The 27,567-nt window shown below is 41.8% G+C and overlaps 2 protein-coding genes across 9 annotated transcripts in view; one reads left to right on the top strand and one right to left on the bottom strand.

Annotated features, from left to right (window-relative positions):
* SYTL3 (synaptotagmin like 3) overlaps positions 1–3,163 on the top strand; it is a 30,254-nt gene extending 27,091 nt beyond the window's left edge. For 3 of the 5 annotated variants that reach the window (XM_085217137.1, XM_085217140.1, XM_010707275.4), the window contains 3 exons: positions 663–771; positions 1,279–1,481; positions 2,635–3,163. In XM_085217137.1, the coding sequence (XP_085073263.1) occupies positions 663–771; positions 1,279–1,481; positions 2,635–2,765 (443 nt within the window). In that variant the 3' untranslated portion in view covers positions 2,766–3,163. The remainder of the gene's footprint in view (positions 1–662; positions 772–1,278; positions 1,482–2,634) is intronic. The other 2 variants (XM_010707276.4, XM_085217138.1) reach the window with 2 other exon arrangements.
* A 650-nt stretch (positions 3,164–3,813) lies between these two features.
* Positions 3,814–27,567, bottom strand: part of EZR (ezrin) — a 42,874-nt gene continuing 19,120 nt past the window's right edge. For all 4 annotated transcript variants that reach the window (XM_085217143.1, XM_085217142.1, XM_085217144.1 and 1 more), the window contains exons 2-13: positions 23,633–23,716; positions 16,545–16,640; positions 15,093–15,367; positions 14,334–14,417; positions 13,558–13,704; positions 10,976–11,072; positions 8,495–8,658; positions 7,452–7,582; positions 6,639–6,799; positions 6,310–6,402; positions 5,608–5,856; positions 3,814–5,255 (exon numbers count right to left, since the gene is read on the bottom strand). In XM_085217143.1, the coding sequence (XP_085073269.1) occupies positions 5,091–5,255; positions 5,608–5,856; positions 6,310–6,402; positions 6,639–6,799; positions 7,452–7,582; positions 8,495–8,658; positions 10,976–11,072; positions 13,558–13,704; positions 14,334–14,417; positions 15,093–15,367; positions 16,545–16,640; positions 23,633–23,716 (1,746 nt within the window). In that variant the 3' untranslated portion in view covers positions 3,814–5,090. The remainder of the gene's footprint in view (positions 5,256–5,607; positions 5,857–6,309; positions 6,403–6,638; positions 6,800–7,451; positions 7,583–8,494; positions 8,659–10,975; positions 11,073–13,557; positions 13,705–14,333; positions 14,418–15,092; positions 15,368–16,544; positions 16,641–23,632; positions 23,717–27,567) is intronic.

Genomic DNA, 27,567 nt, shown 5'->3' on the forward strand with positions numbered 1-27,567 from the left:
TACACCTTACTCTGAAGGAGGTGCAGTAGTTTCATTGTCCGAGGTAGAGACTGCCAATTTAGGAAAAAGGTGGAAGGGAATGGCTCCAAGATACCAAACCAGCATCTTTGGCTTCCTCTCGTGGTCTCATTTTAGAGTGATTGTTTCACTTGAAAGATGTTAGGTTCAAAATGTGCAATCAAGATTCAGTTCTTGGTGATGGATGACTTGCACAGTATGTTAAACACTGAAGTAGTGTATCAGATCAAGCATCTGCTGATGTAGAAATACAGACATTTTGAGGGCAGTGGATAGGTCAACCTCATTTCTTACCTCCCTGGTTCATGGTGAGATACGTAAGGGTCTAGAAGTCCCGTAAAGCTGTGTTCAGGACCGTAGAACGTGTAGAGACCAATAGAAAGACCTTAATTAGCTGTTAGATTAGTTCTACTGCCTCTTTTTTTCTGAATAACCCCTAAGCCACCAACTGGATTTCTTCTACTCTTCTTCTCTCTGCACTTCCATGTGTCCCTGCCCTGTAAATAGAGCTGTAACAGAGCAGTGATTATCTTATGCAGCAGTGAGTCCTTATCAAAATTGTAATTTTTCTTTTTAATTAATGACATCTTATGTTATCAACTGAACTAACTGGTTACTTAATGTGATAACCTTTCCTGTTTCAGGAAAAAAAGACCAAGAATTTTCCAACTGCCAGCTTCAGGTTATGATATTTGGGGCCAGGAACTTGCCTGTGCTGAGATCTGCTGGAATGCTGAACTCGTTTGTTAAAGGGTACGTATGAGACTTAACACTTCAAATGGAAAATAATACAAATATTCCTGTGCAGAGGTAAGAATTAGCTTGCTTTCAGCAGGGGACTGTTGTATGGAAATGGCACTGTCCACACTTGGTCAGACTTGTTCTTAGTGGTGCCAGTTCACACTTGAACATCTGCAGAATAGCGGCCCTCAGCAGGGCAGCGAGGTGTCCTGAATGCAACATCAGAGTTTGCTGTTGTCATTAAAATCTAGAGTCCACTAAGGATTCCTTTAACAGTCACTGACAACAGAGGAAAAGCAGATTTGGAGACCCACACTGAGGGCAGGATGAAAAAGCCAATCCCCAAAAGAAATTGAATAGCATCATGTTCTACCTTGTGCTTAAGCTATTTAAGGCAAATCAAAGGACCCTGCTTAGAGTACTGCAATCGTTCTGTTTTCTGATTGAGAAATACTGCTTGGATCAGTAAACTTGCTGAACTTGCATTTTATTTATTTTTTTGGGGGGTGGGGGGAAAAGCTGTCTTATCCTTTCAGACCAAGCAGAGTTAAAGCAAAAGTCACCTGTGGTGAAGAAAGAAGACTGTCCTCAGTGGAAACACTTGTTTGTCTTTGATGTTACCCCAGCTCAGCTACAGCAGTCATGTCTACACTTGACTGTCTGGGACCAGTCAACTTGTGGCTCACGTGATCAGTTCCTAGGGGGAGCTAAGCTTGGTGCAAGTAAGTTCTTTACTGATAAAAGCTGACGGTGGAAGAAAAAGTTTATTTTACCTTCTAAACTATATTTGCACTGTGCTGTTACCATATGCCTGACATACAGCCCCCAGTCCGTGTCCTAAGCTACTTGCAGTCTCAGGCTTTGATCCTGCTGGAAGCAATGCGTTTGTTTTAGTTCAGTCTGTGCAGAAGCTCCAGGTCATCAATGGGAACTGACAGCCAAAGCTATCTGTTAGCATGAGAATGTTCTGGGTCAGTGCTTGGCCCTGCAGAAGACAAATAGAGTAGGGAATGAAAGATTCATACAGAGCTCTAGCTGTAGTGATTCAAGACTTGTTCTTAAGTGGTTTTCTCTACAAATTGGCTGTTTTAAAAATGCTGTAAACTACATCAAAACTGAGTTCAAGAAGTAGCAGTCTATTAGAGTTCAATCTTGCTGATATTTGTGTTTATTTTATATTCACATGTTATTCCAATAGAAGGTACAGAAAGTGAAGCTTGCTCAAGTCTTACAGGAACTATTGCGTGTCCAAACTCTGGTCTAATGTAAAGAGAGAACTTTCTGAAGGCTGAGAAATGTACAGGAAATCCTTTGCTCAGTGACCAGGCCCCACTTAAACTAATTGTTGAACAGAGAAGTATTGCTACTTGATTGCCCAATGGGGTTTCTCATGTCTGCTTTCCCTGACAGTAAATGCCACTAGTAATATTATCTGCAGGCTTCCTCATGAGCTTTGTTTGGATGTTCCTAAAGCATTTGCCTTTCTGTTAGAGCTTCTTAGTGACGGCAGTTATCCATGCCCTCAGCCTAGCAATGCATTACAGTCACTGAAGATGAAGTGGCACCAACCTCTTCTACCACTTTTGGTTTGTACATTTGCTCCTTTACTTTTGGCTATGCAGCAAAAAAAGTTCTTTGCTGCAGACTGAGTTCTTCACTGAGCGATCCAAGTTTAACAGCATATAAATGATGCTTCAGAAGTGTAACTGCAGTTTATTGCAAATAAGACATAAAGAACTCCAGAACAGCTGAAATTGCCTAAGGACTGGGAGAAACAGCTTGTTTGTGCAGTCATTTAGGCCTGAACCTAATAAAATCTGTGGGTAAGATGAAGTGAAAAGCAGCCCTGTGACCTTGCATTTTGCTTTCTTGCAGAGCAATTGCTTGGTTTCGCAGACCCCATTTCTCCGTCAGTGCTTCAATGGGAAGAAGTGTTCCGCAGGCCAAACACGTGGATGGACTTTACACTTATACTGCATTCAAATATGGAAAACTTCAAGTCTTGAATATAATGGCCTGCCTTCCCTTCTCAGAGGGTGGTATTTTGGGTTGGAGTGGTGCGTATGCATTCTAAGCTTGGTGAAAGGAGTATACAACAGTATCTACTTCTGTGTTTGGGGAACTGAGTTGTAAGTTTGAATGGTTGTGATACTGAAGGTTTTATTTCTCAAAAATCTAAAGCTTTGTTAACTTATCTTACGCTTCGCCTAGAGATAAAGATTATTATTGTTTCTCAGGAGTAACAAACTGAAAGGCATTATGCTGACAAGGCACTAATAGACAGATGGTATGCAGCTTTCTCTTTCTGGTGATAGAGCTACAGTTGTTCAAACACATTCCAGATAAGGAATATTGCATAGAGATAAATGATCATTTTCTTATTAAAAAATAAGTTATCATTTCACTCCAGTGTTCATGCTTTGTGACCAAAGGGAAATAAAAACTACCTCATCTCTTATTGCATAATTATAATAAGCAGCTTCAGAACTATCCCCAGTGCCAATACTATTGCTCCAAAAAACGATTTGGCCTGCATGCCTCACAGCTTTCTAATGTGTGCTGTGCTAACAGGTTAGTTATAAATTTTCCTTTGGTGGGAGGAGTGTGGCACATCAGCTAATAGAATAAATGCTGTTAGAGGAAGTTCCTTGTTTTTAGCATCAGCTGCTGTGAACTGGTGTTAACAAGTCAGACAGATCCATATGGTGTATGGCACAGCTCAGCTTATCACTTTTTCGTATGAACTGGTGGAAATGCACGCTTAAGGCTCAGCCACCCTGTCTGTTCCCTTTGCCTCCAGTGAAGGAGCGTGAGAGTCAGAAACCTCACCTATACAGCTTTACCTGGTGCTGCTGTTACTCACCTCTCCCTTAGGGCTGAGGTGAAGATGGTCACCATTCGTCAGTACAGCAAGTATTATCCCTTCCTGCCAGCTCAGTGCTGTTTAAGGACGTAAGAAAGAAGGGAAGCATACACTAGCGTTGGAAGCCAGAAGTCAGCACTCTTTTTCACTAGAAAACACTCTTTACTCATGAAACACTCAACTCAAAAGCCTTTGTTACTTTGCAGATCTTTTATTTAGATGTTTGCTGCTGCAAATAAAAAAAAAAAAAACACAACACCACACAAGAAGATTCAACTCAAATATAAAGCAGCACAGATGTTGTAAATGGAAAAGTAGAGCTGACACCATGCTGTATCTCACTTTCTAACAGATTTTCAAGGGAAAGGGGGAGATTAGTGGGGAAGGAATGGTCACAGAAATGCTCTCTAATAGAGAGATACACCTGTGATATAAACAAGCAGTCCCTTCATGTTTGGAGTCTGAAACTTTAAATCAAACATTAAAAAATTAGAAAATTTGTTAGAAAAATAGGTGCAGTAAAATTGTATATATTGGATCCATGTGTACATATCAATTTTCATTAAGTAAAAAAATGATCTTTACAAATAATGCTTTATAGTAAATAATCAGTTATACTGCAGACTACAGTGTTCAGGCGTCTTTACAGATGCGAGTCATTAAATCTGAAAAGTAACAAAATATACAGAGCAAAACTATTTCCCTTTTAAACTAGTACTTACTTCAATCCACATACTGCATATTTTATATATATATATAAATACTACGCTATAACTGATCAGTTGTTATGAAACTGGAATGCAAACACAGTAGTGTATTATTCCAACTGAACATTTGCCTAGTTACATGAGGAGGGTGCCCTGTTCTGTGCTGCACTTTGGAGCTGTTGCTGCAGCACTTCTCCAGTTAAGCACAGAAATCAGGAAAAGCCTTATTTCAATTCAGTACAGTTCTGAGGTGCTGTCAGTTCTCTTTTGTTTGTCTGTCAGGTGGGCATAAAGACAAAGAAAACAGAGTGCATGTGCATGCATCAGCGCACACACAGCTGTTTGCAATTCCTGACTTGTGACCTCTCACCTGTTGGACATTACACTGTAACACAAAGACATATGGCACAAAATTCACCCCCAGTTGCTAATTTTTAGTCCAAGGTGAATCTAGCACCTGCGCAGGACATGCCTCTACAACTAGATGTGGATTTGTGTTGGTTAAAGAGAGATGTGACATAAGGCCTTTTGGCACCAAGCAAAGGCATGAGCAAGTTACCAGGAGCAGAGGTAAGATCGATTTTTAACTATACCGAATTTAATACATGGTATGGAAGAAAAGGAAGATGCAAACACTCTGGGTTTAGAGAACATTTGTTAAATACCATACAATGACCCCTCCTCAGGGTAAAAACAAAACCAAAACCACAGCATTAAGATCTGCCTTTCCCACAGTCTTGCCTTCTTGTTGTAAGCACTCATTACATTGCCTCAAACTCATCAATTCTCTGCTTGGTGTTGCCTTGTCGGATCTGCCGCAGCGTCTTGTACTTGTCACGGCCCTGTCGCACGTTCTCCGAGTGGATGATATCATTTTGGGTCCTCTTATCTTCATCTCTAGCCTGCGCCAGCTCATCTGTCAGTGCCTGCAATGGAGAGAACATTAAATACAAATTATACACAAGAAGCTTTCAACTTCCCACAGCAGTGGTTTTGGTGAGACTTTTGACAGTTCTTAGATGACCAGACAAGTCAGCAGTGTGGATTCAACATATTGTTCCCATGAACAGTATGGATGATGCAACTTTCTGATGACTCAAAGCCTGAACAACAAGAACAACCTTTTTGTACACCGCCTTTAATTCAAACTGCCCTCTAGGACCTGTAAGCAAAGAAAAAAAATCATGCTTTGTGTTTAACCAAGCGGTTAAATTATCTATTGTCCATGAACAAAATCTTTTGTTAATTCTCCTCCTCCCAACAAACACTTTCTCTTACCTTCAGTTGCCTCTGCACACGCTCATTCTTCTCCGCTTCAGTAATGCGTTTCTCCTCGTTGCGGTCATTCCTGATCCCCTCACTGGAGAACTCTGCGCTGTAGGCTGAGTACTCAGACCCCTCATCATGCAGGTTATCGTGCACGTGGTAGTTCACTGGCTCATAGATGGGTGGGGGTGGAGGTGGAGCAGTCATTACCAAGTGCAGCTCCTCCTTCGTCTTTACCAGATCCTCCTGGGCTTCCCTAGCCTTTGGGGAAAACAAACAAAAGTGAAAAGGTCATGAGGTTTGTGCAGGTGTACCTCTTGAGCCTGTCAGGTTCCCTCCAGATGGCATCTCTTCTTTCTAGCGTGTCACCAATAGGCGCCGTGAGGCTGACATCAGCAATTTTGCTGAGCAGGCACTCGCTCCTGCTGTCCATGTCACCAAAGCTAATGAACGGCATCAGCCCTAACGCCACGAGAAATGCCACTTGTCACTGGTCTCCACTTAGACACCAAGCTGTTGCCTGCAACTCTTTGAGTGTGGTCATCTCCTCAGCCACTGCGTGGTCCATCTGTCAAATCTACCTCTCTCCTATTCAGAGACAAGGATGCCATGCGGGACTGTGTTCAACACTTTCTATTTTGAATTTTGACTAAAGCACCACATTACACACTGCTCAAGCACAGGACTTCAGAGCACCTTTGACGGAATACTCACTCTGATCTGCCATTCTTCAACCTCATTCTCCTTACGCTTCCTTGCCTCTTCAAGAAGTGCAATCTTGGCTGTATACTCTGCGAGCTCTGCGGCCTGTTAAATAGTAACACTAGAATTAAGGACTCAAAAAAAAAACCCAAAAAACCTATAAAAAATACACAATTTTGACTGAGAAAAGACCCACATGTTACACTCCCCTCTAGTAAAGACTGAATAGGAAATTAAGAACAAAGTATAGATTGCTTGATTTTTTTTTTCCCCTTTTGATTCCAAGGCCTTATTTAAGTAGGTGGCATAGCATATCTTAACCAAAAGTGATTGGGTCTTACCAGCTGTTCCTGGCTCTTTATCTGGTCAATATTTTGTCTCTCCAGCTCTTCCTTGGCTTGCAGAGCAGCCAGACGATCAGCTTCCAAACGTTCTGCTTCCTCCTGAGCTCGTCTCCTTTCTTCCTCCAGCTGAAGAGCTCTTTGGATCTGATCTGAGAGCTCTGGGAAAAAACAGATCAAGGCTGTTACTCCACCAGAAGACAAGCAAAGCAGAGACAAGCTCATAGGTTAACTTCAGAAGTCATGACATGCACATGACTTCCAGCCTGCAATATTTCTTCACTGCACTTACAAGTAGGTATTGCACAAAATACGGCAAGTAACCAAATTCAAAAGCTGTCGGTTGCACATTATAATTAGATCATCTACAAGGCATTTGCACTGACATGATCCTGCTGCCCTTAGTTGACAGTTTACTGTGAGGACCAGATGATGCTGTCTCCAAGCTGCTCATCTGTGCATTGAAACAGAAGCTTCCATTTCACTGGAAGGACCTGTTACCAAACCATTTCTTCTGTTTGGAGTTAAGTAAAAAGCATGTGCCAGCTGAGCTCTGGTTCTCACTGCTGCAAAAGGCTCATGCTAAAACCCCCTCAGCAACAGGGAAAAACAGAGTTACTGTGACCTTCAACTCCCACTGATAGCAGCAGATGTCATGACTTATGCCTTGGATGACGTCAGCAGTGCATGCATGTGTATTTATCCATACAGGCAGATATCAGTATGCCTTGCCAGGAGATCCCGGTGTCACTAGACTTAGCTAAGCGTGAAGCACAATACACATGATCTGGTTAAACAATGCAAGCACTTTACCTTTCTCTGCTCTCTTAGTCTTCACTTCATACTCTTGTAGCCTCACCAGCAGTTCTTCCTTTTCCCTCAACATTTGCTCCTTCTCCCTCTCAATTGTCTCCCTCTTCTTCTTTTCATTTTCTAGTTGTTGCCTGTTTAGGAACAGATTTCATGCTTGAAGCTCACTTTCAGACATAAACCACAGCAAGGCAAGACAATTGGCTGGTTATCTCTTCAGACAGTTAAATAGGACAAGGTTGTGTGACTGCCACAAACAGGAGCCAGAAGACAGAAATGCACTGAGAAATGCATCCTTAATCACTTCAGTTTTTGTTCAGTTTTGGATACTCATGTTTCATAAAAGTACTTCTATTTTCTGTTGGCTACCCCAGAACTTTAGAGAACCAAATAAACACTAGATGTAGAGAGAGAAAATCATGGCTCTGTGCTACATGGCAGAGGAGATGCGTTTTATTACTTTTGTCATAAGGAAAATCAAGGAAGTGTAGAAATGAGCACTGAGGAATGCAGATAAAAAAGCCAGGAATACAGGAGAAATCAGGATGATTTCTTGAATCGTAAGCAACCTGCAGCCATAGTAGAGAGTCCAGCAGAATTGTTAATCCTTTTCCCTTGCCTCTAAGAGGTCTTCCAGTCCTCTCACCTTCTCACTGCATACACACGTTGCCTTTGAAGTCTGCTCCTTTAGCTCCCAACCACTCCACAGTCCAACACAGACCAGAGACAGGAGAACCTCTCTCAAGGTATAGTACCCCAACACAGGAGCACACAGTGACTTCATGCACATGGTTCCTTGAAGAACCAGCTCTTAAAACTGCAGACAGGAGAGCAGACTACACAAATGTGAGCCAGAAGAATTCTCAAGCTCCCGTTGCAAGATACCCCGAGTCCTACCACTGTGAGCCAGAGCTCTAGGACTATATGCACACGCCTTACTCAAAGGTAGATGGCTCACAGCCTCATTTGAAGCCACCTGAGGAACTCTGGCAGATACGTATCATTTTCTTCTGCCTCCCCATCCCACTGTCTGTACACAGGCTCACCTTTCCAGTTGCTTCTGGTGCTTCTCCTCCCGGGCCTGGGCCTTCATCTGCTGCACCTCAATGGTGTCAGGCTTCCTGCGTCGCATATACAGTTCGTGGTTGCCCATGCAGAGCTGCAGGATCCTCTTGTTAATTCTCAGACGAGGGGCATAAAACACAAAGTCCTGGGAAAGACAGCACACAGTTAGTTTTTCAGGCACAGCTGACTGCAGACATCATCCTCCCACTGCTACACAGACATCCACTGGCTAATGGAATGTCACAGCAGGACCTGCACAGTTATCTGAAGCTCAATATTTGTTGGTTATATAATCCACTTCAAATCCATATGGAGTTGAGGAGTTGACAAGTTACTTTTCTAGAAAAAGCACCTTCTAGAGAGAATTTATGGGCTGAAAGGTCTCCACTTAGAAGATGCTTTGCCAAGTTTGGTACAGTTGCAGAAGACACTGGGCTGGCTGGTAACAAGCTGGGCAATATGAAGCAAAAACTTTTTAAGTTTTTGTGGTTTTGTGACTGAAAAGATAAAGCATGAAACTAAAAATGTACTGCAGACTATTAAAGTAACACTGTAGATTTTCCTGAATTCACTGATGAAAACTTAAGTCCTTCAATGCATTTTGCACATATAATCAGCAAAGTGTGCTGTGCCTCCCAGACCTCAAGTCCTGCCAGAGGCATTCTGAGCTATACAAATCTAATACTGCTAATTGCAGCCTGACCTCCTATTTCTAGCAGATTGTTTGTGTACTTTGTGATGAAAAGGTCTTATCTTGAAGCAAGGTGTACCTCCAGTCAAAGTAAATTCTAAGGGCACAGATGGTGGTTGTGTTCATCATTTAATGCCATATAATCCAGGGACAAAACATTCACATAAGAGCATAAAGAATTCCCCTCCCTTCCTCATCCTCCCCTGGACTAGCACAGCTGGAAGCTCTGCTGCTTGGTATTTTAAAAATGTGCTGAAAATCTTGGAGTACGTGGACTGACAGACCTCAAAATTAAAAAGCTTATTGTGGGTAAGATGACAAAGAACGCCATCCATTAAATTAATGTCCATTTAAACAATGATGTGGAGAACGAAGAGGAGCTTTCCACCCACATCCAGGGTGGACTCAATGTTTTTGCTTTATTTACCAATGCTTGCCATTTCCAAAAGAGATGCAAGCATATGAAAAGATCTGGACAACTTCCTGATTGTTCAGAATTAGTGTCCAGATCAATTCTTCTTTCATATCTAATTTGAAATGTAACACCACCCACGGGGAAGAAGACAACGAAGACAATAAGGAAACATGATTGGTGTTAACATTGTAAACACCTTGATGTATCAACCTTTTGCAAGCCTCCCATTTCAAACTCAGTCAGATTTACTGTTAGGGAGTGGATGGAAAAGCTGTGATCCACAAACAGGACATTAACGTTTGTACTATGTACAAGTCCAAATCATAAAGAGGCTCTTCTATTGAGAAATATTTTCCTGACAGAGGGACCTTTCTATCTCTGGGGGCTTTTGCTGGTTTGCACAGGAAACGTCACAAAAAGAAGCCCCTCTCCCTCAAAACCCAGGGGTTGTTAGCTAGAGGAAAGGACACCCTAACACTGTGTTTAACAACCAAGTTACTGGAAGCGCCTTTTTCTGCTGAAGAGATCCATGAGACATCACCCTTAACCAAAGCTGAACTACAGATTGTTTCTCAGGTCTGTACTGATCCACCAAGGTCAATAACTGGGGTGGGGGAAGAGAAAGAGAGGAGGTCTTTCTCAACTCTTCCAGCAGTTTCACAAGACTTACAGAATGACACCCACCTATACCAGTTATTCAAGTTCTCAACAGCTCAAAATAAGTTGCAAGTTTTTCACTAGAATAACTGAAGTGTGTAAACATAAAACATTAATATTCAAGGGCAGCTACATTTAAATTCTCCACAGAAATCACATCCTTGCCATTTACCCTAGTATTCAAGTAGGTCATTGGACATGGTGGCCATTATGTGGCTTTCAGTACTTCTGTAGGGTGGAAGTGAACATTGAGAAGGACAACCATATGGATACACACAGCTTGGCAGCAGCAACTGGTAATTTTTTTAAATAATCATGCAACCACAAAAAAATTGCATGCCAGCTTCCATACACTGGATAGAATGGAGAGAAGAGAGATCTTAAAGTACAATCCAGCTATAGAAAAGACTCACAGAACAAGCAGAGAATCTCAGATTTAAGCGTACGCCTACTAGCTTGCTGGAGGTAAAGAACTGGGCTGCAGCTGTAGCATCCTTGCCTTTCTCTATATTTGATACATCCAAAAGCTCTTTACCTAAACTGCACAGAAAAGCAGACTGTTCTAAATACATCCTTGATACTGATGCTAATTTTGCATCTAAGACACCTGCAGCTTTCTTCTCTTCAAAGACACAACTTCATTCTGAAACGAATTGCTATCAGTTATTCTTAGGCAGTATCCATTCTCAATATACTTACAGGTGCCTTCTTGTCAATGGGCTTTATTACAAACTTTTTGTCATTGAAGGAGATGTTTCTGATTTCACTCCAGGGGAAACCAATCTTTGGAGTCAGTCTGGAAAAAGGAAAAATATTTTAAGAGATGCTGTAATAAACTCTATTCTTTCTCTCACATTACTTCTAAAACACAGACTCAGCGGGATGCAATGCTTGACACAACTCTCCCAACAGCAAGGAGAACAGCTGAAACAAAATCCCATAGAAGAGCAGGGGAGATGCCTGATCACCTCCCTTACAGTCTCTTATGCTATTCAGTCGAGGTTTTTACCTTACTCATTTTTCTTTTCAATGTCTCCACAGTCTTGCATACAAAAACCAGCAAATTATTCATCACATCACATGTTTCTGAGCCATCCTAGTACTCCACCTTTACATGCCCTCCCAGTTCTGCAACAAGTTCAAGGGCTTGTGCATCTGATTGCAATGAATTCCTTCACCTCCCCTTGCCCCAACTAAATACCACCTTTGTGTGGTTAGTATCACATTACACTTCTTTTAACCTTCTGGTACCGAGGACATGTTCTCTAGAGATAGCAGTTAATCATTAAGAATTGGGTCTTACATAAATGTTAATACCAACAAGCAATCTTCCTGCTATTATCTAACCCCTTCAATGTGTCCCTCTTTGGCACACTGAAGTGCTGACAATTACTTCCAGCAAATGGGTTGAAGGCACGAGTATGCAGTGTTCAGCACTTAGAGAAGCGTACATCAGCATAATGAATCACTCCAAGTCTGTGTGAATCTCTCCTATGGAGCACATCGGTTAAGGAAAAAAGTAGTAACTTTGGAGGGATTTGCTTCAACTTCATCAGAACCAAAAGTTCCTACATAATTTCATTGGCCCAAGCTTAAAATAACCTGCTTAGTTTTAATCAGAAGTCAATAATAAATATGTTCTCTTCAGAATTTACCATCCCATAACCTTTACCTCAAGTGCGAGATTATGCAACAGGTGCCGTGTAACGCTAAGTAAGAACTGGACAACAAATGATTTGATTAAGTAACTACTCTAGCCTCCTTCATAGTACTGTAAGTGTTTCACCCTTAGATAATACGGTACGACATTAACTGAAGTATTTCAGTTGTCCAAGTTCTGTTGTAGATTCTCATCCTTACTGCAGAGAAAAGGCTCGCTTGAAAACGCCTAGAGGCAGGAGACTGACATTCACTGAGAACAAACTCCCATCTGTAGCACAGGATCATTTGCCTCCTCAGGCCAAGCTTCAGCAATGAAATCTTTGCTTTTTCAGTTTTTCCCCAGTCCAAAACTCTGCACATACAAGGCATAGGTAGGATGCACATTATCATTTTTCTAGTCCTCGTATCTGCTGGAAAGACTTAATGACAGAGTTATCGAGAGTTATGGCAGAAACGAGCCATTTATTCCAGCACTACATTAGTTTTGCAAATGCTCTTGATGGCTCTCTCCAGTCAAGGGCTACGTTCTGTCTGCTGCTGCAGCCCGAAAAACCTGTTTGTGCGACCATGGTTACACAGCAAGACTTGTCATTCAAGACTCAGGTATTACATGAGCGAAACTACTTTTCTTTCAAGTGACACTCCTTGTTTTCCAGGTGACAGCACATATTAGCATTGCAGAAAAGTCTGCATTTCTCTTTGCCATCTTAACAGAAGCTCCAATTAATATTTTAGCTACATTCAAAGCTTTATGGATGAAAACAAACAAAATGGGTTAAATCCCCACTGTATTTCAGTGAGAGTCTGTTACAGATGTATGACATGAAATCAAGGCTTGGAATATTCAGAAAAAAAAACGACACAGTCTAGCCAGCATCCTTTCACTTAAAAAAAGTTCATTTTCAGTCCTCTTCAATCTTGGAGTATTAGAAGAGACTGGTAGGCTTAGACACAGCTGTTCTGACCTTCTGTATATGCTTATTTATAGATAGTCTATTATTTTCCACCTACTAACCAACAAATAATACCTCTGTCCTTACCAGAAGGGCTGATTAAAACTTTGTGTACCTCAGCAAAGCCTCATTTCATTCTTTGGTTTACAGTATCAATAGAAGTTAACTCCTCCCTGGATTCTGGGTGTTATCCGGCATTGGTTTCACACCTACCCCACAACCTGCCTTTTTCACAAACTGGCAGTTGTACACACATCTATCATTAGTTCCAGTACAGGGATGGCCTCAGATGTCCTAACACACTGCAGACATATATTGGCCTATCAAGGTTCCTGTATTGTATTTACTGCTGGCATACCTGGCAACCTGCCTAAAGAAAAAGCTTGGTAAATTCCTTATTTTGGGACTCAGCTCTACAACCATTACTTGCTTTACCAGATGACATTTTTACAGCTGACATCTGCTCTTGTATGAGCAGGTCAGGCTATCAGGAAAGTCATGAAAGCACAAATGATCTGAAGTGCACCTGTCTCCTAGCACAACTTCACATCCTACAGGACAACAAGCAAGTTCTAAACTTTGCCCTCACTCTGTTAATAAGAAATGCCCTTTGGCTCCCACACCAGCCTTCACTCCAGTAGATGAGAAGTGAAAACAAAGCCTTACTTATCATCTTTTTCATAGATGTTGAGCCCTAAGGCATCAACTCCCAGCCAGAGGTCAGTTCCTTTCTTATTCTTGATTTCAAAGTAGTTGATTCCATACATCTCAAGGTCTTGAGCAATCTTCAGGTATTCCAGCATGGCATTCTCTCTGGGTGAGGCAGGGAGGAGAGCAGATGTTAGCTTTTCATTTTTCCCTGATTATCTCAGAAAGCAAAGAGTGCTCAGAAAAAGACAAGAAAACAACAAACCTTTTCCTAAACATATCAAAATGCAGCAGTTACAACTGAACATTCTGCATTTTGGATTCACTTCAGAAGTTATGCCTTCAGTTACCTCTGTGCACACACACACGTACACTCTATATCCTTTGCCAAGCCCTGATATTTCTAGAGACAATTAGCAACTTTCATCTCTTCCAGTGTTCATCACTGTCTTAAAGTACAGTCAGTGTGAAAAGAACATACCCTACACTTTCCCGATCTGCCAATGAAAATGCTTCGATGAACTTAAAGGTTAGAGACACACCTTTAGTTTTATCCACTTAAAGTCGTCACTGATGCACTGTACTTGGGTGCAGGGCTTTCAGAAAGCCACTGATTCTCAGCACCAGCACAAAAACCCAACTGAACGTTACCATTTTGCCATTTGATTCCCTGTTGGATTAGAAAGACACCAGGAGCTTCCCACACAAGCGACTCTTGGAGGCTATTCCAAAGCATGCTGTCAGAACGGCAAACTCGAGGCAACTAGGCCTAGGGAGCAACATGAAACACTTACTTGAGCATACCACTGTGTTCAGCATGCCAAACCTGGATCCGTTCCTCCCACTGCTCTCTGGAGAGTTTATGCTGATCCATCACCCTAAACACAAGTAGAGAGGTATTTGCAAGATTAGACTTTGTGTTCTGCTGTGCCCATCAATGCTGATATCTGCTATAGTCCTACTCATGAAGTCTCATGGAAACCAAGATGAAGATCTTGTTCAGCCCGAAGATGTGCCCTGTGGAGCAGAGCTATTCAGAATGAACAAAAAGTTGGTATTTTTCCTGGAATTAGATACGGTGCGGAGCATCATCATGAGGTAACATATCTGGTAACATATTTAACTTGTGTGGGGACAGACTATCTAGCCTCATAACATGTTTTGCAGATATGAGATTTTGAGTACCGTACACTGGGATTAAGAACAAGTAACCTGCATTTCTCCAGGGAGGGCACATTCACAATTGACATCTCCTCTTCTTAAAGATGAGACATTCACACACACTACCAGCATGGCAACATGGCTTAGGAAAGAACAGCTGAAACCTACAGAGATTTCCTCTGCTGAACTCACCCAACTACCTCTCCCTAACCACCTCAAAGAGACAGCATAAAAACATACTCAAACATGATGGACAGAAATCAAAAGAGGACTGAAATCAGATATACACAGTTTAACTGAAAAATAATATGCTTTCAGTGAAACTTTGTATAACTAGAGGAGGAGAAGGAAAAAAAAAAAAAAAAAGAAGCTGAATTAATTGATTCCTTTACCTCTGGGGGATCAGACGCTCTGAATTGAGGTATCCAGGCTTGTGCACATCTTTGTTGTAATCTCCAAATTTGGCCTGTACAGCATAGGAGCCAAGAAGCACTGCTGTTTCAGGAGGACAGTAGATCTCATCACTGAGGATTCCTTCCTTCACCTGAAGGAAGAAGAGCTTCTGCGTGATGTCCTGTATCAGCTCTTCAGCCACATCCTCTGGGAAGAACTTGGCACGGAACCTGAACTGAAGGGGATTTTCCTTTCTGATTTCTTGAGCAGAAACCTAAGGACAGAGATGATACCACAACTTAATAAGGCTGCAAACAAAGAATTGCTTTTGCACATAAAAAGGAATTTAAGACATTTGCCTTAAAAGGCATTTGTTTTCAGAAGTACATTTCTGTAGTACTTGGGGCCCACACCCTACAGTGAGAACTCTCCAGCACACAGAGGTCTTTCACCTCCAACTAAATACACAAAGCTCCCTGTAGAGCTTAGGCTAAACACACTCCAGCACTCTATCAATTATTTGAGAAGTCAGTCTCTAAAAAAAATAAATTAATTAAAAATGGACACATTCCATCCCATCTCTTTCCTTTAATGAAGACAAATAGGTGTCACTCCAGAGTGAAGTAGCCATCTTCAGCTCAGTGCATCTCCTGCTAACCATGCTAGTTGTTGGCATGAGATAAAGAGGGTGCAATGGCCTTTGCACTCTAGGAAATAAATTCCAAGGCTACAGCCCATAGGCCTCCTGCAGTTTTGCATCAAGCAAGTGACTGACAACCAATTATTCTCATTCTTTAATTCCAGCTGCTCACTCATATGAGAACATAGAGGAGATGCATTGTTATTTCAAACTTGGACAGTAAAATTCTGCTTGTAAGCAAATCTCAGCCTCTGAAAAATGCAGGGTTTACTATGTTGCAAACCATCTAGTGTTCTACACTTGTGACACATCAGCCCCCTTATGTTAAGCAGGTATGTCACTGACTGCCCCATCAGGAAAGAGAATTCATTCCCTCCTAAGAATTTCAAGTTTGCCAGTTCACAAACAAAAGCAGATCAGATACATCTGAGCATGTTACCATTGCCACTTAAGCAACTGTTGTTTTTTTTTTTTTTTTTTAATCAACAGAAGCAACTGATCCCAGCCAAGCAGACTAATGCTGTTATTAGTCAAGATGTTCCTCCAGACAGAAAGCCAGCTGTTTCTACACAGCAGAATATAGTATCAAGCTGCTGATCTACAGTGAGAATTTCCACCATTCAGACCATTCAGACCAAGACCAAGTCTCCACCATGTCACACTTCACATGAAGAGACGTTACAAAGTTCTTCCCCCAAATAATTCTTAAATTATGCATATTGAAGAATAATCAGTAAGTACACGGTTTATGAAGTTGCAGCCACTAACACATGGGGAATCATGTAAGCTGTAACTTTTAATCAGCAATTACCTTTTTATCCAGCTTCAGCCAAGTCTGGAATCCTTTGTTGTCTACATACTGCAGACCGAAGTACCACACTTCTCTCAAACCAATGGTTTTAACCACCTGTAACGGAAAGGTCAAAAAAACTTCTGGTAGGTAACAGTTCACCAGTACTTCATGCATCCTCACAAATCCCACAGTCACTGAAGCTGCTCCTCTTGCATCTCTTAACTTCATCTAGTTGACAAAGATACACAGTTGCCTCGGTAAAACATGCTGATGTTGGCTACATTCGCACACTGTAAATACCAACCAGATCAAAGATCCTGAAACACCCTTTCTGTATGGATCATACACCTACTAGTGAAAATAGATCTCTTTTCAACATGTTTCTTTTCCTCGTGAGAAAAGATAGCCTAAGAAGTTCTTAATCTCCTATTTTCACTTGCTTATTATTATCACTCAGTAGTTTGTTGCTAGCTCATCTGCCAGCAAAGCCATACTCAAGACAGAGCTGAGATTTGGGAAGATCCACTGGATGTACATCCAAATGCACCCCTGATGCTAGTTTGCAAAGTAGCCCCTGGTACAGTGATGTAAGCATTACCACAGAGCTGAACTGAGTGGAAAGCAAGAGGTTTTCAGAACTACTCTGCAACTTAGGAAAGCATGACAGACCCTAAATGAGGGCTGCTCTGAAAGTAATGCCTCCTATTTCATTATGTTGGCCCACAGTGTCAGAGGCGGATGGTGATATGGCAGTAGAGGTTGAACCTTCCCACCAATATTCCATTACATTTTGTTGCTGTGCAATAGATGGCAGCAGAGGGGCAGCCTGACAGAACAGCATCTGACATGGAAGTGTATACGGAACACAGGAGTGGATTTGAATTCCTCCATGCAGAGAAAAAAACACTGACATTCATCAATGCTTGCTGAATGTTTGTGGAAAGCAAACAGGGGATGTGAGCACAGTGAGGTGCTGGGTGGGGTGTTTCAGAAGTGGCAACAGAAATGTGAAAGACAAGCCACGGTCTGGATGGCCACGCACAGCCATCATGCCATGAAACCAAGAGCATCTTGATCAGCTCACCCACATGAACTGGCAGACCAGGGAATTGTGTGCAGAGCTGAATATCAGCTTCAAAGCATGCAGTGGCAGCAATCTTGGAATATCCTAAAATTTGCTCCAGGTGAGTCCCAAGAATACTCATACAAGAACAGAAAGAACACTGCATGCAAGTTTGTCAAGACCTATTGAACCAATACAAAGCAGAAGGTGATAGTTTCCTGGATCACATCATTACCTGTGACAAGATGTGGTAACATCCCTAGGAGCCAGAGTCACAGCAGCAGCCCATGGAGTGGCAAACGTCAACTCCCCATTGAAGAAAAAGTTCAAGATACAACCTTCCAGAGTAATATGTACCATCTTTTGGGCTACAAAAGAGGTGATCCTTCTGGGTTTCCTTGAACCCAGATGTCCCGTTGACACCAGAGAAACCATCAACTCTGAGCACTACACTGTGATGCTGACTAAGCTGAAGGCTCAAACTTCTGGAGTCAGGCCAGAGAAGAAGACAACCTTTCTCTCGCAACATGATAATGCCAGCCTCCATACCAGTTTGAAGGCCATGGAGAACACTGCCAATGTTGTCCTACCACACCCACTGGATTTGGTGCCTTCTGGCTTTCATTTGTTTGGGCTGATGAAAGATGGACTGTGTGAGCAACATTTGCCAGCAACAGTGCCATCACAGCAGCTGTGAAACAGTGGGTCACTTCTGCTAGTACAGATTCTTTTTGTTCATCACTGGCACAAATGCACAGCTGGTGGTGACTATATTGAAAAATACTACTTTGTAGCTGAGAATTTGCTCTCAGTTATTGAGCCCTTTGTAGCTATCAGAGCAACCTACTTAGTTACCTGGGCTATAAGCTCAAATAAGGATATTTCACCCTCCCTATTTAAAGCATTGCTGAGGACACTGGCCAGAGAGAACACTTACTGGAACAAACTTTGTGCTAAATGCACTCTTCGAGCAATACAAGTATTTTTTTCCAAAGCAAATAGTTAGGGGATCTCTTATTAATTTTTTGCAATACTTGCCCTTAAATTCGCTTACCAGTAAGCCAGAGGCCAGCAGTTTGTACTCAAGAGTTGCCAGGGGTTGGTAAGGGATGTGGGTAAAAAATACATCATCCTGGCTACTACTCTGTGAAGTACTCCTTATGTGTCATCTTGATCAACAGACAACATAATGCTTAGTGATAAAAGCAGGCCAAGAAAACCGCATACGCATTAGTACAGCCACCCACTTCCTGAAACCCCAGAATTTTGTTTTTATTTTATAAAAGAGCTGGACTTGAAAATACTTTAGCCTTCTCTTGACTAGAACTCCTCTTCCCTCGTCCCCCAAACACCTGTTCCACCACAAAGGTACCAAGTTTTCTGAAGGCCAGATATATTTAAGGGTCAGAATCAGGCTTTACTCAACCCAGCAGAAATGCAAGCGTATGTTGAGAGTGGTGCTTCCTGTTGCACAAAGAAAGTGTTGCAACATCGTCAGAATGAAGAATTGCACAAATCAAGCAGTTATCAGGTCATTATCTCTGGACGCCTCTTCTGAAGAAAAGGTATGCATTCTCTAAAAATTAAGACAGTCGGAAAGCTTACAGAAGTTATGGCCCTGCAGCTTCTTCCCAAAACTTAAAGGCAAGAAAGGGAAAAATATTAAGCTAAGCTTCAGAATTTGGGGTAACAAGAACAAAGACAAGAATCTTTTAGCCTGTATTCTGAGAAACAGCTTTGTAAAATTCCTCCACAGTAAAACAAGAAAAAAAAAAAGAACCCAAATATTTTTTATATCCAAGATAATGGGGCTGAGTGAATGCACAAAAATGCATAAAGCAGATGCCCGTCCATTCTACCAAAATGGACAAAGAATCCCTCAAAACCAGGACTGAAGGTGTAAGGTATATTCGTTCAACAGAGCTAGGCAAGTTCACGTTTGCTTAATGAGGTTTTTCAATTCTTCAGTCTTCTGATGCCCTCCTAGTCAGATGACCTGCTCGAAAGGGATACTGCAGTTGCTTTAAGAAACTCTATTAGCTGATGGGTCACAGGACACTGCATACTTGTGCTTGGCCCTGTAAGGCACCGGCTATGCCAGTTCCACTCAGAAATTGCCAGGGCACATTCTCCCCCAAGGGAATTTCTTTCTCTTGTTAGTAGAAAGGCACAGGACAGCCTGGACCACCCAAGGAGATGTCCTCTAGCCAGTTTCAGAGACCACTACATAGGTTCTCAGAACACTTCAGATACAGTTGCGGCTTGAGTGGAGCTGTACTCAATATTCAGTGGTTTCATTATTTTCCCCTTTCTTTAGAAGGGAGTTTTGGCTCTCATGCATCATACATTTGAGGTAGAAAAGTCAATAAAGCAGAAGGGCAGTGCCTGAGTAATTTTCCTAGCTGATAGCCAGACTAAGAAATCATGCTGTGGTTTTTAAAAATAGCCTGCTTCTTCAGCAGTCTTTTCCTCCGCAGTGGTTTTGCAGCTCAAGTTGGGCCGCTCCCCATTCCTGTGCAAACCTGTTGCTTCCATATGCTTTATCTGAGTGCAAACTCCATCCAAGATAAGGGCCCAGTAAAGAGAAAGAAGAGCTGTGAGAAAAGTTGAAGTGAAAAATAGTATTCATCTGCCCAAGTTTGTGCTGCAGTTCTACCAAAGTTCCCTTCTGATGTGTAGAAGTGTATCCCAACAAGGTATAAGCTACTGATAACTTTCCAATGATAGGCTTTAAACCCAAGGTACAGGAGGTAAGGGCCAAATCTTCAGGAGGTGATTTTCCATCCCTACAACACCTCAAGTGCTGCAACAAGAGCAATCTTCAGAGGTTCTGAACAACTTAGCAGACGAGGGGTATCCTGGATCTGAAGTATCCTGCCTTCTCAGGAGTTCTTGCTTCTCAGTGAGAGGTTAAGAAAGTAGTTTCTCTTCCGCCAGAGATGACCCTGACTCTTAACAATATAAACAAATCATTGTCATGAAAAGCACAGGGCATATTTATACTTCCTGGTCTAAGCTGCTGCTTTTAAAAGCATAGCTTTTAGTCATTTGTATTGTTGTGTCCTCAGAGATGAAACCTGAGGTTTCTGTTTTGGTTTAACATGGAAGGTAGGGAGGGCAACACAAGGGTGATGTGCAGGGAATGGAAGGTCAAACACTACATGCTAGCTCCAAAAATATGCAGGTGTTTCAGATGCACTTCATCAAATTGCTGATTAATACTTTAAATCTATTCCACAGTAGTGAAAATCAAAAGATATTAAACTTATAACTAGTGCTAAGCACACTACTTGTGGTACTATTGTGTACTGCAAAGTTCTTCAGTGATTATAATTTGGTTTCTTGGAGGAAATAAATTTCTGTTTCATAGAATCATCATAGAATGGCTTGGGTTGGAAAGGACCTTTAAGATCATCTAGTTCCAATCCCCTGCTATAGGCAGGGATGCCTCCCTCTAGACCAGGTTGCTCAAAGCCCCATCCAGCCTGGCCTTGAACGCCTTCAGGGAGTGGGCATCCACCACCTCTCTGGGCAACCTGTTCCAGTGTCTTACCACCCTCACAGTAAAGAATTTCTTCCTAATATCTAGTCTAAATCTGCCTTCTTCCATTTAAATGCATTTCCCCTTATCTTGCCGCTATATACCCTTATAAAGTCTCATTCCTGTAGGCCCCCTTCAGGTACTGGAATGCCACTATGAGGTCCCTCCAGAACTTTCTCTTCTTCAGGCTGAAGAGCCTCAAATCTCTTAGCCTAGCCTCATAGCAGAGGCACTTCAGACCTCTGATTAACTTTGTGGCCCCCCTCTGGACTCACTCCAACAGTTCCTTGTCCTTTGTAGGGGGCCCCAGAAGTGGATGCATACTGCAGGTGGACTCTCATGAGAGCAGAGGGGCAGAATCACCTCCCTTGACCTGCTGGTCATGCTTCTCTTGATGCAGCCCAGGATACAGTTGGCCCTCTGGGCTGCAGGCACACACTGCTGGCTCATGCTGAGTCTTTCATCAACCAAAACCCCCAAATCCTTCTCTTCAGGGCTGCTCTCAAGCCATTCTCCACCCACGCTGTATCTGTGCTTTGGATTGCCCCCACCCAGGTACAGGATTGTACTTGGCCTTGTTGAACTTCATGAGGTTGGCATGGACCTACATCTCAAGCCTGCCCAAGACTCCCTGAATACATCCCTTCCTTCCAGTGTGTCAACTGCTTGATGTCATCTGCAAAGTTGCTGAGGTGCACTCAATCTCTGTCCATGCTGTTAAATAACACCAGTCCCAGCACTGATCCATAAAGAATGTGACTTGTCACCAGCCTCCATTTGGACACTGAGCCACTGACCACAACTCTGAGTGCAACCATCCAGCCAATTCCTTATCCAGTGAATGGTCCATCCACCAAATCCATTTTACTCCAATTTGGCGACCATGATAAGAGACAGTGCCAAATGGTTTGCACAAGTTCATATCAGCTGCTCTTTTTCTATCCACTGACGCGGTAACTCCATTATAAAAGGCCACCAAGTTTGTCAGGCCTTTGCTGAAGCTATGTTGGTGATCATCAATCATCTCATCTTTATTTTCCATGTGCCTTAGTGCACTTACGGCCTTCAGGAGGACCTACTCCATGATCTCACCAGGCACAGAGGTTATGTTTCCCCTTTCCCAGTCAGTAGGAACTTCACCAAACTGCCATGTCTTTCAAATAGGATGGATAGCTGCTTGGCAACTTTATCCTCAGAACCAATTCCCTCAGAACCAGTGGATGGATTTCATTAGGTCCCATGGAATTGTGTACTTTCAGGTTTTTTTACATGGTCTTGAACCTGATCTTCACTTACAACAGATAAATCTTCCTTCTCCCAGTTCTTACCTTTGTTTTCTGCAACTTGGACTTGTTTGAAACTTGTCTGAAGAGTACTTCTCACTACAGTCTGCACCACTGCCATAAAGCCTAGCAAGTTCTAGTTAACTCACTGAAGTGAGAAACTGTACCAAGAGAAATTCAGAACGAACAAACATTGTTTAGCCAGTTTCACCTACTTGAGTTAAAGCTCAACCACCCTTTGCTATCAAGACTAGCTGGGGACAAGGGGAAGTGCAAAAGAATTACTGCAGCACTTCATAAATACATGGAACTGAAGTCTACACAGATCAATTCTTAGTTTTCAGAGTTTCAGCAGAAATATCTAGATGCCAGCTCTTTTTATTATTTTGTTCTATTTTAAATTTCAGAAGTTGATTTTTCTGATGAAACCAAGGTCTTAAATCAGTTTTATAATGACAAACTACTTAAGACTAATAAAGTTCCACAAAGTGCTCTTTGTTTAGTTGTCATTACCTGACCTTTGTAGGTCCATCACCAAACAGACCTGTACACTGTTAATGCAGTGGCAGGAAGAGTAACAGTAAGAGAAGGGAATTCCCCTACTTGTGTTCTCCACTTCTTTATGAATCTCTGGAGGCAGGCTAGGCAAGTCTCTACTCTTTCTTGTTGCACAGGGGCTTTATACATGGCATGATATGCTGTAGCTTCTGCATGGCAAACAAACCCTTCTGGTTTTCTAGTAGTTTGGAAAACTCAAACATCCGTGGCAAGTTGTAACCTCCAACTCAGCTTCTGGATGAACACATCTACATCTACATTCATTAATTGTCTGAAGACCTCATTCTGAAAGGTTTTATGCACAAGGGGCAACATCTCTATTTTAGAATTTAAGACATGAACAAAAGTTAAGCTGCATTTCAAAGCTTAAGTGTATTTTTACACACAACCTATGTTGTCTAGACATTCTAGATTCCTTGTAATACATTGTCATTCAACACCGCTAGGAAGTCAGGTTTCACTAGAATGTAACATACCTGCAGGGATTTTTGCTTTTTTCTTTCACTGTGATGGACTTTAGAGAACTTAGGACCAGGGCCTTTTTATTAAGAGGCAGAGAAAAGAAAGGTAGAAAGGTTTGGAATTCAAACTTAAGAAACCAGTAGTCTTAAACATACTCTAAGCTTAAGCAGCAAGAGCCCTGTACCAATCCCACACTGACCTGATCAAACAGCTGTTTGCCTGTAGTGTTTGGCTGGATGGCAAACTCCAGCTCTGCATCCACAGTAACAACTCGAACATTGATCTGTGGAGAAAAACAAAAAGCATTGTTTAAGGTACATTGAAAACTATTTCTCCGTGTGAATACAATTCTTTGTACACAATACAGTCTCCATTTTTTTTTATACACTAACACAATCCTTATACTCTAGGCATTTAAACCCCAGTTATATTTTTGTTATCACACCAAACTTAATTGGAGCATTGACTTTGCTGTCTTATCTAGATTGCTCTGCAGGTTTTCCTTTTCAACACAGAATTGGCTACTGATTGAATGAAGCAGCATTTTAGAGTTGTCAATCTCCAGGCGTAAAATCCCTTAGAAAAAGGGTTTCTGCAAAGCACGCAAAATAGCTGCCTACAGGCCATCTCTTTGATTACAAAAGGCCCTAATGACTAAATTGAATTTAAGACTTGTAATTTAACTTCCATTTATATTACAGCTAGAATTAATATGAGATTCTAACGGCTTCAGATTATTCTGATTAGGCAAAAAGCAATAACCTGATAAACTTTTATTCTTCACCTCATAAGAATCTACTCAGCACAATAACAATAATATTATAGGGCAAGAGTTCATTAACAGCTAACATTAGCGAAGAAACACTTTAACCAGATTTGTTCCAATGACAGGAGTGCAAGACAGGAGTTAGCATTGTATGCAGAAGGCAAGTGTTTAGCTAATGACTAGAAAAAGTCTATTAGCATTTAATCAGGATACAAAGCAACAGCCAAGCTTGCAGAGAATAGCATAAGGAGCAGCAAGATAACAGCAAATCAAGAATGGATTATCTCCAGCTCTTCCATTACAGGAGACTACATCACTTGCAATATTACACCACATTTCAGAAAGAAGGAAGCAAAACAACACCAAAACAAAACAAACTGATAAAAACCCAAACTCAGACAAGTAAAATTTGTAGCTTGGATTTTAAAAAGAAGAGAATTATAGAATGGCTTGGGTTGGAAGGGACTTTTAAGACCATCTAGTTTCAGCCCCCTGCTATAGGCAGGGACACCTCCCCCTAGACCAAGTTGCTCAGAGCCCCATGTGGCCCGGCCTTGAATGCTTCCAGAGAGGGGGCATCCACAACTTCACTGGGCAACCTGTTACAGTGCCTCACCACCCTCACAGCAAAGAATATCATCCTAATATCTAGTCTAAATCTGCCTTTTCCTAGTTTAAAGCCATTTTCCTTTGTCCCGTCACTACCTGCCTTTCTAAACAGTTCCTCCCCAGCTTCCCTGTAGGCCCCAGACAAAATGCAAATTAAACAGAGCATTTTATAAACATTATGCTACAGACAGCAAGAGCTAACAGACCCCGAGAGCCTGCTGCAGCTGCAGCACTGGCACCTAGTGCAGAGGCATATGTGTGAAGGAACCACAGGATGCAGCGCGATAGGGATCAAATCACTCACAATAAAACCCAGACACTGCAGCAGTTTCTAGCCATTCAATTTTGTACATTTAAACTCTACAGTAAATGTCAAGTAAAAGAATGTGTTACAATTAACTGCTGCACTTTGGATCACAGGAGTATGCTTAAGGCTTCCTTCCTGCAGCTTAAGAACCAAGTTTCTCAAACAGTGTAGCAAAGATAGCAAATTCTGAAGAACAGCAAGACTGCAATTTGAAGCCACGACCTTAAGAAGCTCCTGCTGCTTAATTCCTCTCAGCAATAAATCCCTAATCATAATCTAATCCCTTTTTACTCCCCCCTCAAGAAAACATATGCTGATAATCCGCTGTTTTGCATTGTGCAAGTTATTTGCACTTCTGGCTGAAACACCACAGTGGGTGTAAAAATGAATACCACTTCACAAGTTAAATAGATTTAAAGGATGTGCTTCTCAATCCAGTAAAGGTGCAGGATGTTGGCTGAGCACTGAATTCCTGTCAGTATCAGGATAGCCATCTTTATCTCCTTAGTGGTTATCTGCTAATTAAAAACAAACAAAACCCATGAAACTTAATGCTTTAGCACTAAAACTAAAAATTGAAGTCCCTTGCTTACCACTTCAACTGTCAGCCACAAGAACAGAGGAACATGACTGCTTGCTTATGTAAGAGCTCCCAAAGACATCTGGGGCAGTAAAGGTTAATTTCTGTGTCTCAGAAGGACTCAACGACCAGCAGGATAGAGAGGAATTCCCTGGTGTGTTATCCAACAGCCCCACATCACATGACAGGCAGACTAAGGAGAGGACTGCTAGCAGCTGTCATTTCCCTGAACAGATGACTGCTTGGCAAAGTCCTTTGGAGTGTTCTTTCTGCCATATTACATCCTCCTGCTTCTCATCTCTGAGCCTTGACTTCTAGAATATAAAGGGGTTAGATGTATTTTTAATTGCATACTTTACAACCACCCCACACAAGTTTTTAGCCACAGAGAAGCAGGTAAGGAAGCAGACAGTCAGAGCTTAATCCACCTGAAACCCTGGTTTAGGCAGTCTGGAAAAACTTCACTGTCTGCCAGGCTGAGAAGACATGAATGTGACATACAGTTCACATCATAAGAAACTCCCTATAGCATCAAGAGGACTAAATCAAAGCCCAAGATGAACAACAATAAAATAACGCAAGATATCGTTGCAGAGGGAAATAGGAAACACCTCTAATTCCTATAAGCAACAAAAAGAGCAAGACAGAAGTTAAGAAAAGTTAAGAAGTTAAGGAAACCTTCACACGCAAAATTCTGCTTATCCCACATGGACAAAACAGGTCATTTGTGAAATCCCTACCAAATCCTGGCAGTATTCCAGGTCTAAAACTGAAGCCATAAGCAAATAGTTTAATTGTTTCACCCCAGTTGGAGAGGGGCAACAACAACAACAACAAAGTCCATGACTTACACACGAAATAAGATTTTAAATGCACAGAATATGCTTACAATCCTAGATAGAAAGATTCAGCTTCCTAATCCATGCACTCATGCTGTAAAAATTTGATTACACTTCTACGCCCAAGGCTAACATGCTTAAAATGAAAGAAAACTAGGTATTAGTGTGTACTGAAGCACTGCAGAACACAAGGCTTTCATCCTTCTCTGCTTAGGATGCGCAAGATTGCTAACAAATTTGATCCACAGAGGAAAAAATAAGCGGTTGCCAACACAATGCCATTTGCATTGAAAGGAAAAAAAAAAAGCTCCATGAGTCATAAAGACAACAGAAACTGAAGAACTCATTTTACTGAACGCTAATTCCACGAATTCAGATTGTTCAGGGTAGAACAATAATATTATCTACACTTCCAACAGAGACAGGAAAGAAGAAATAAAATAAAAGACTGAACTGGAGAGAACCTCAGAGCAGATTTAAATAATCTTAACGCTATGGAAAGTTCCTACACTAGAAGTTACACCAGTTAGGATGGGTTCTTTCTTGTATCAGTAGTGCCCTCAGATTTTGCACTTACTCTTTACTTTCCTCGAGACAGTAACTCTTACAAAGCTAAATCAGTCCATGGCAGACTGCAGCCTTTCAGAGACTGTGCACCTGAAAAACAGATTCAGAAAATGCTGTCTCTTAAGGAGGCAACGTGTTGCCAACCATGTAGTAAGAGGCAGCACCTTCTCTGTGTAAGATCTATGACCTAGATAAAAACCCAAGGTGACAGTGCCTCTTCAGACCTCTCTCTTAGATGAACAGTTCCCAAGTGTGTTGGGCACTGTATGTGCAGGCAGCTTTTTGTCTGACTCATGGGCCTGTGGGTCCAGAATCTGTCTCTGGCTGCAGCCAACATGCTACCTTTGGAGTTGACCATCCATCTCCTGATAGATAACTGCTCTACTGTAAAAAATCCTACATTGAAGGTGAAAAGAGGTGGAATGGGGAAGAAGAAAACAACAACCACCACCAACACGTACTCCAT

Source organism: Meleagris gallopavo, chromosome 2 (genome assembly GCF_905368555.1).
Source record: "Meleagris gallopavo chromosome 2, MGAL_WU_HG_1.1, whole genome shotgun sequence".
Classification (NCBI taxonomy): Eukaryota; Metazoa; Chordata; class Aves; order Galliformes; family Phasianidae; genus Meleagris; species Meleagris gallopavo.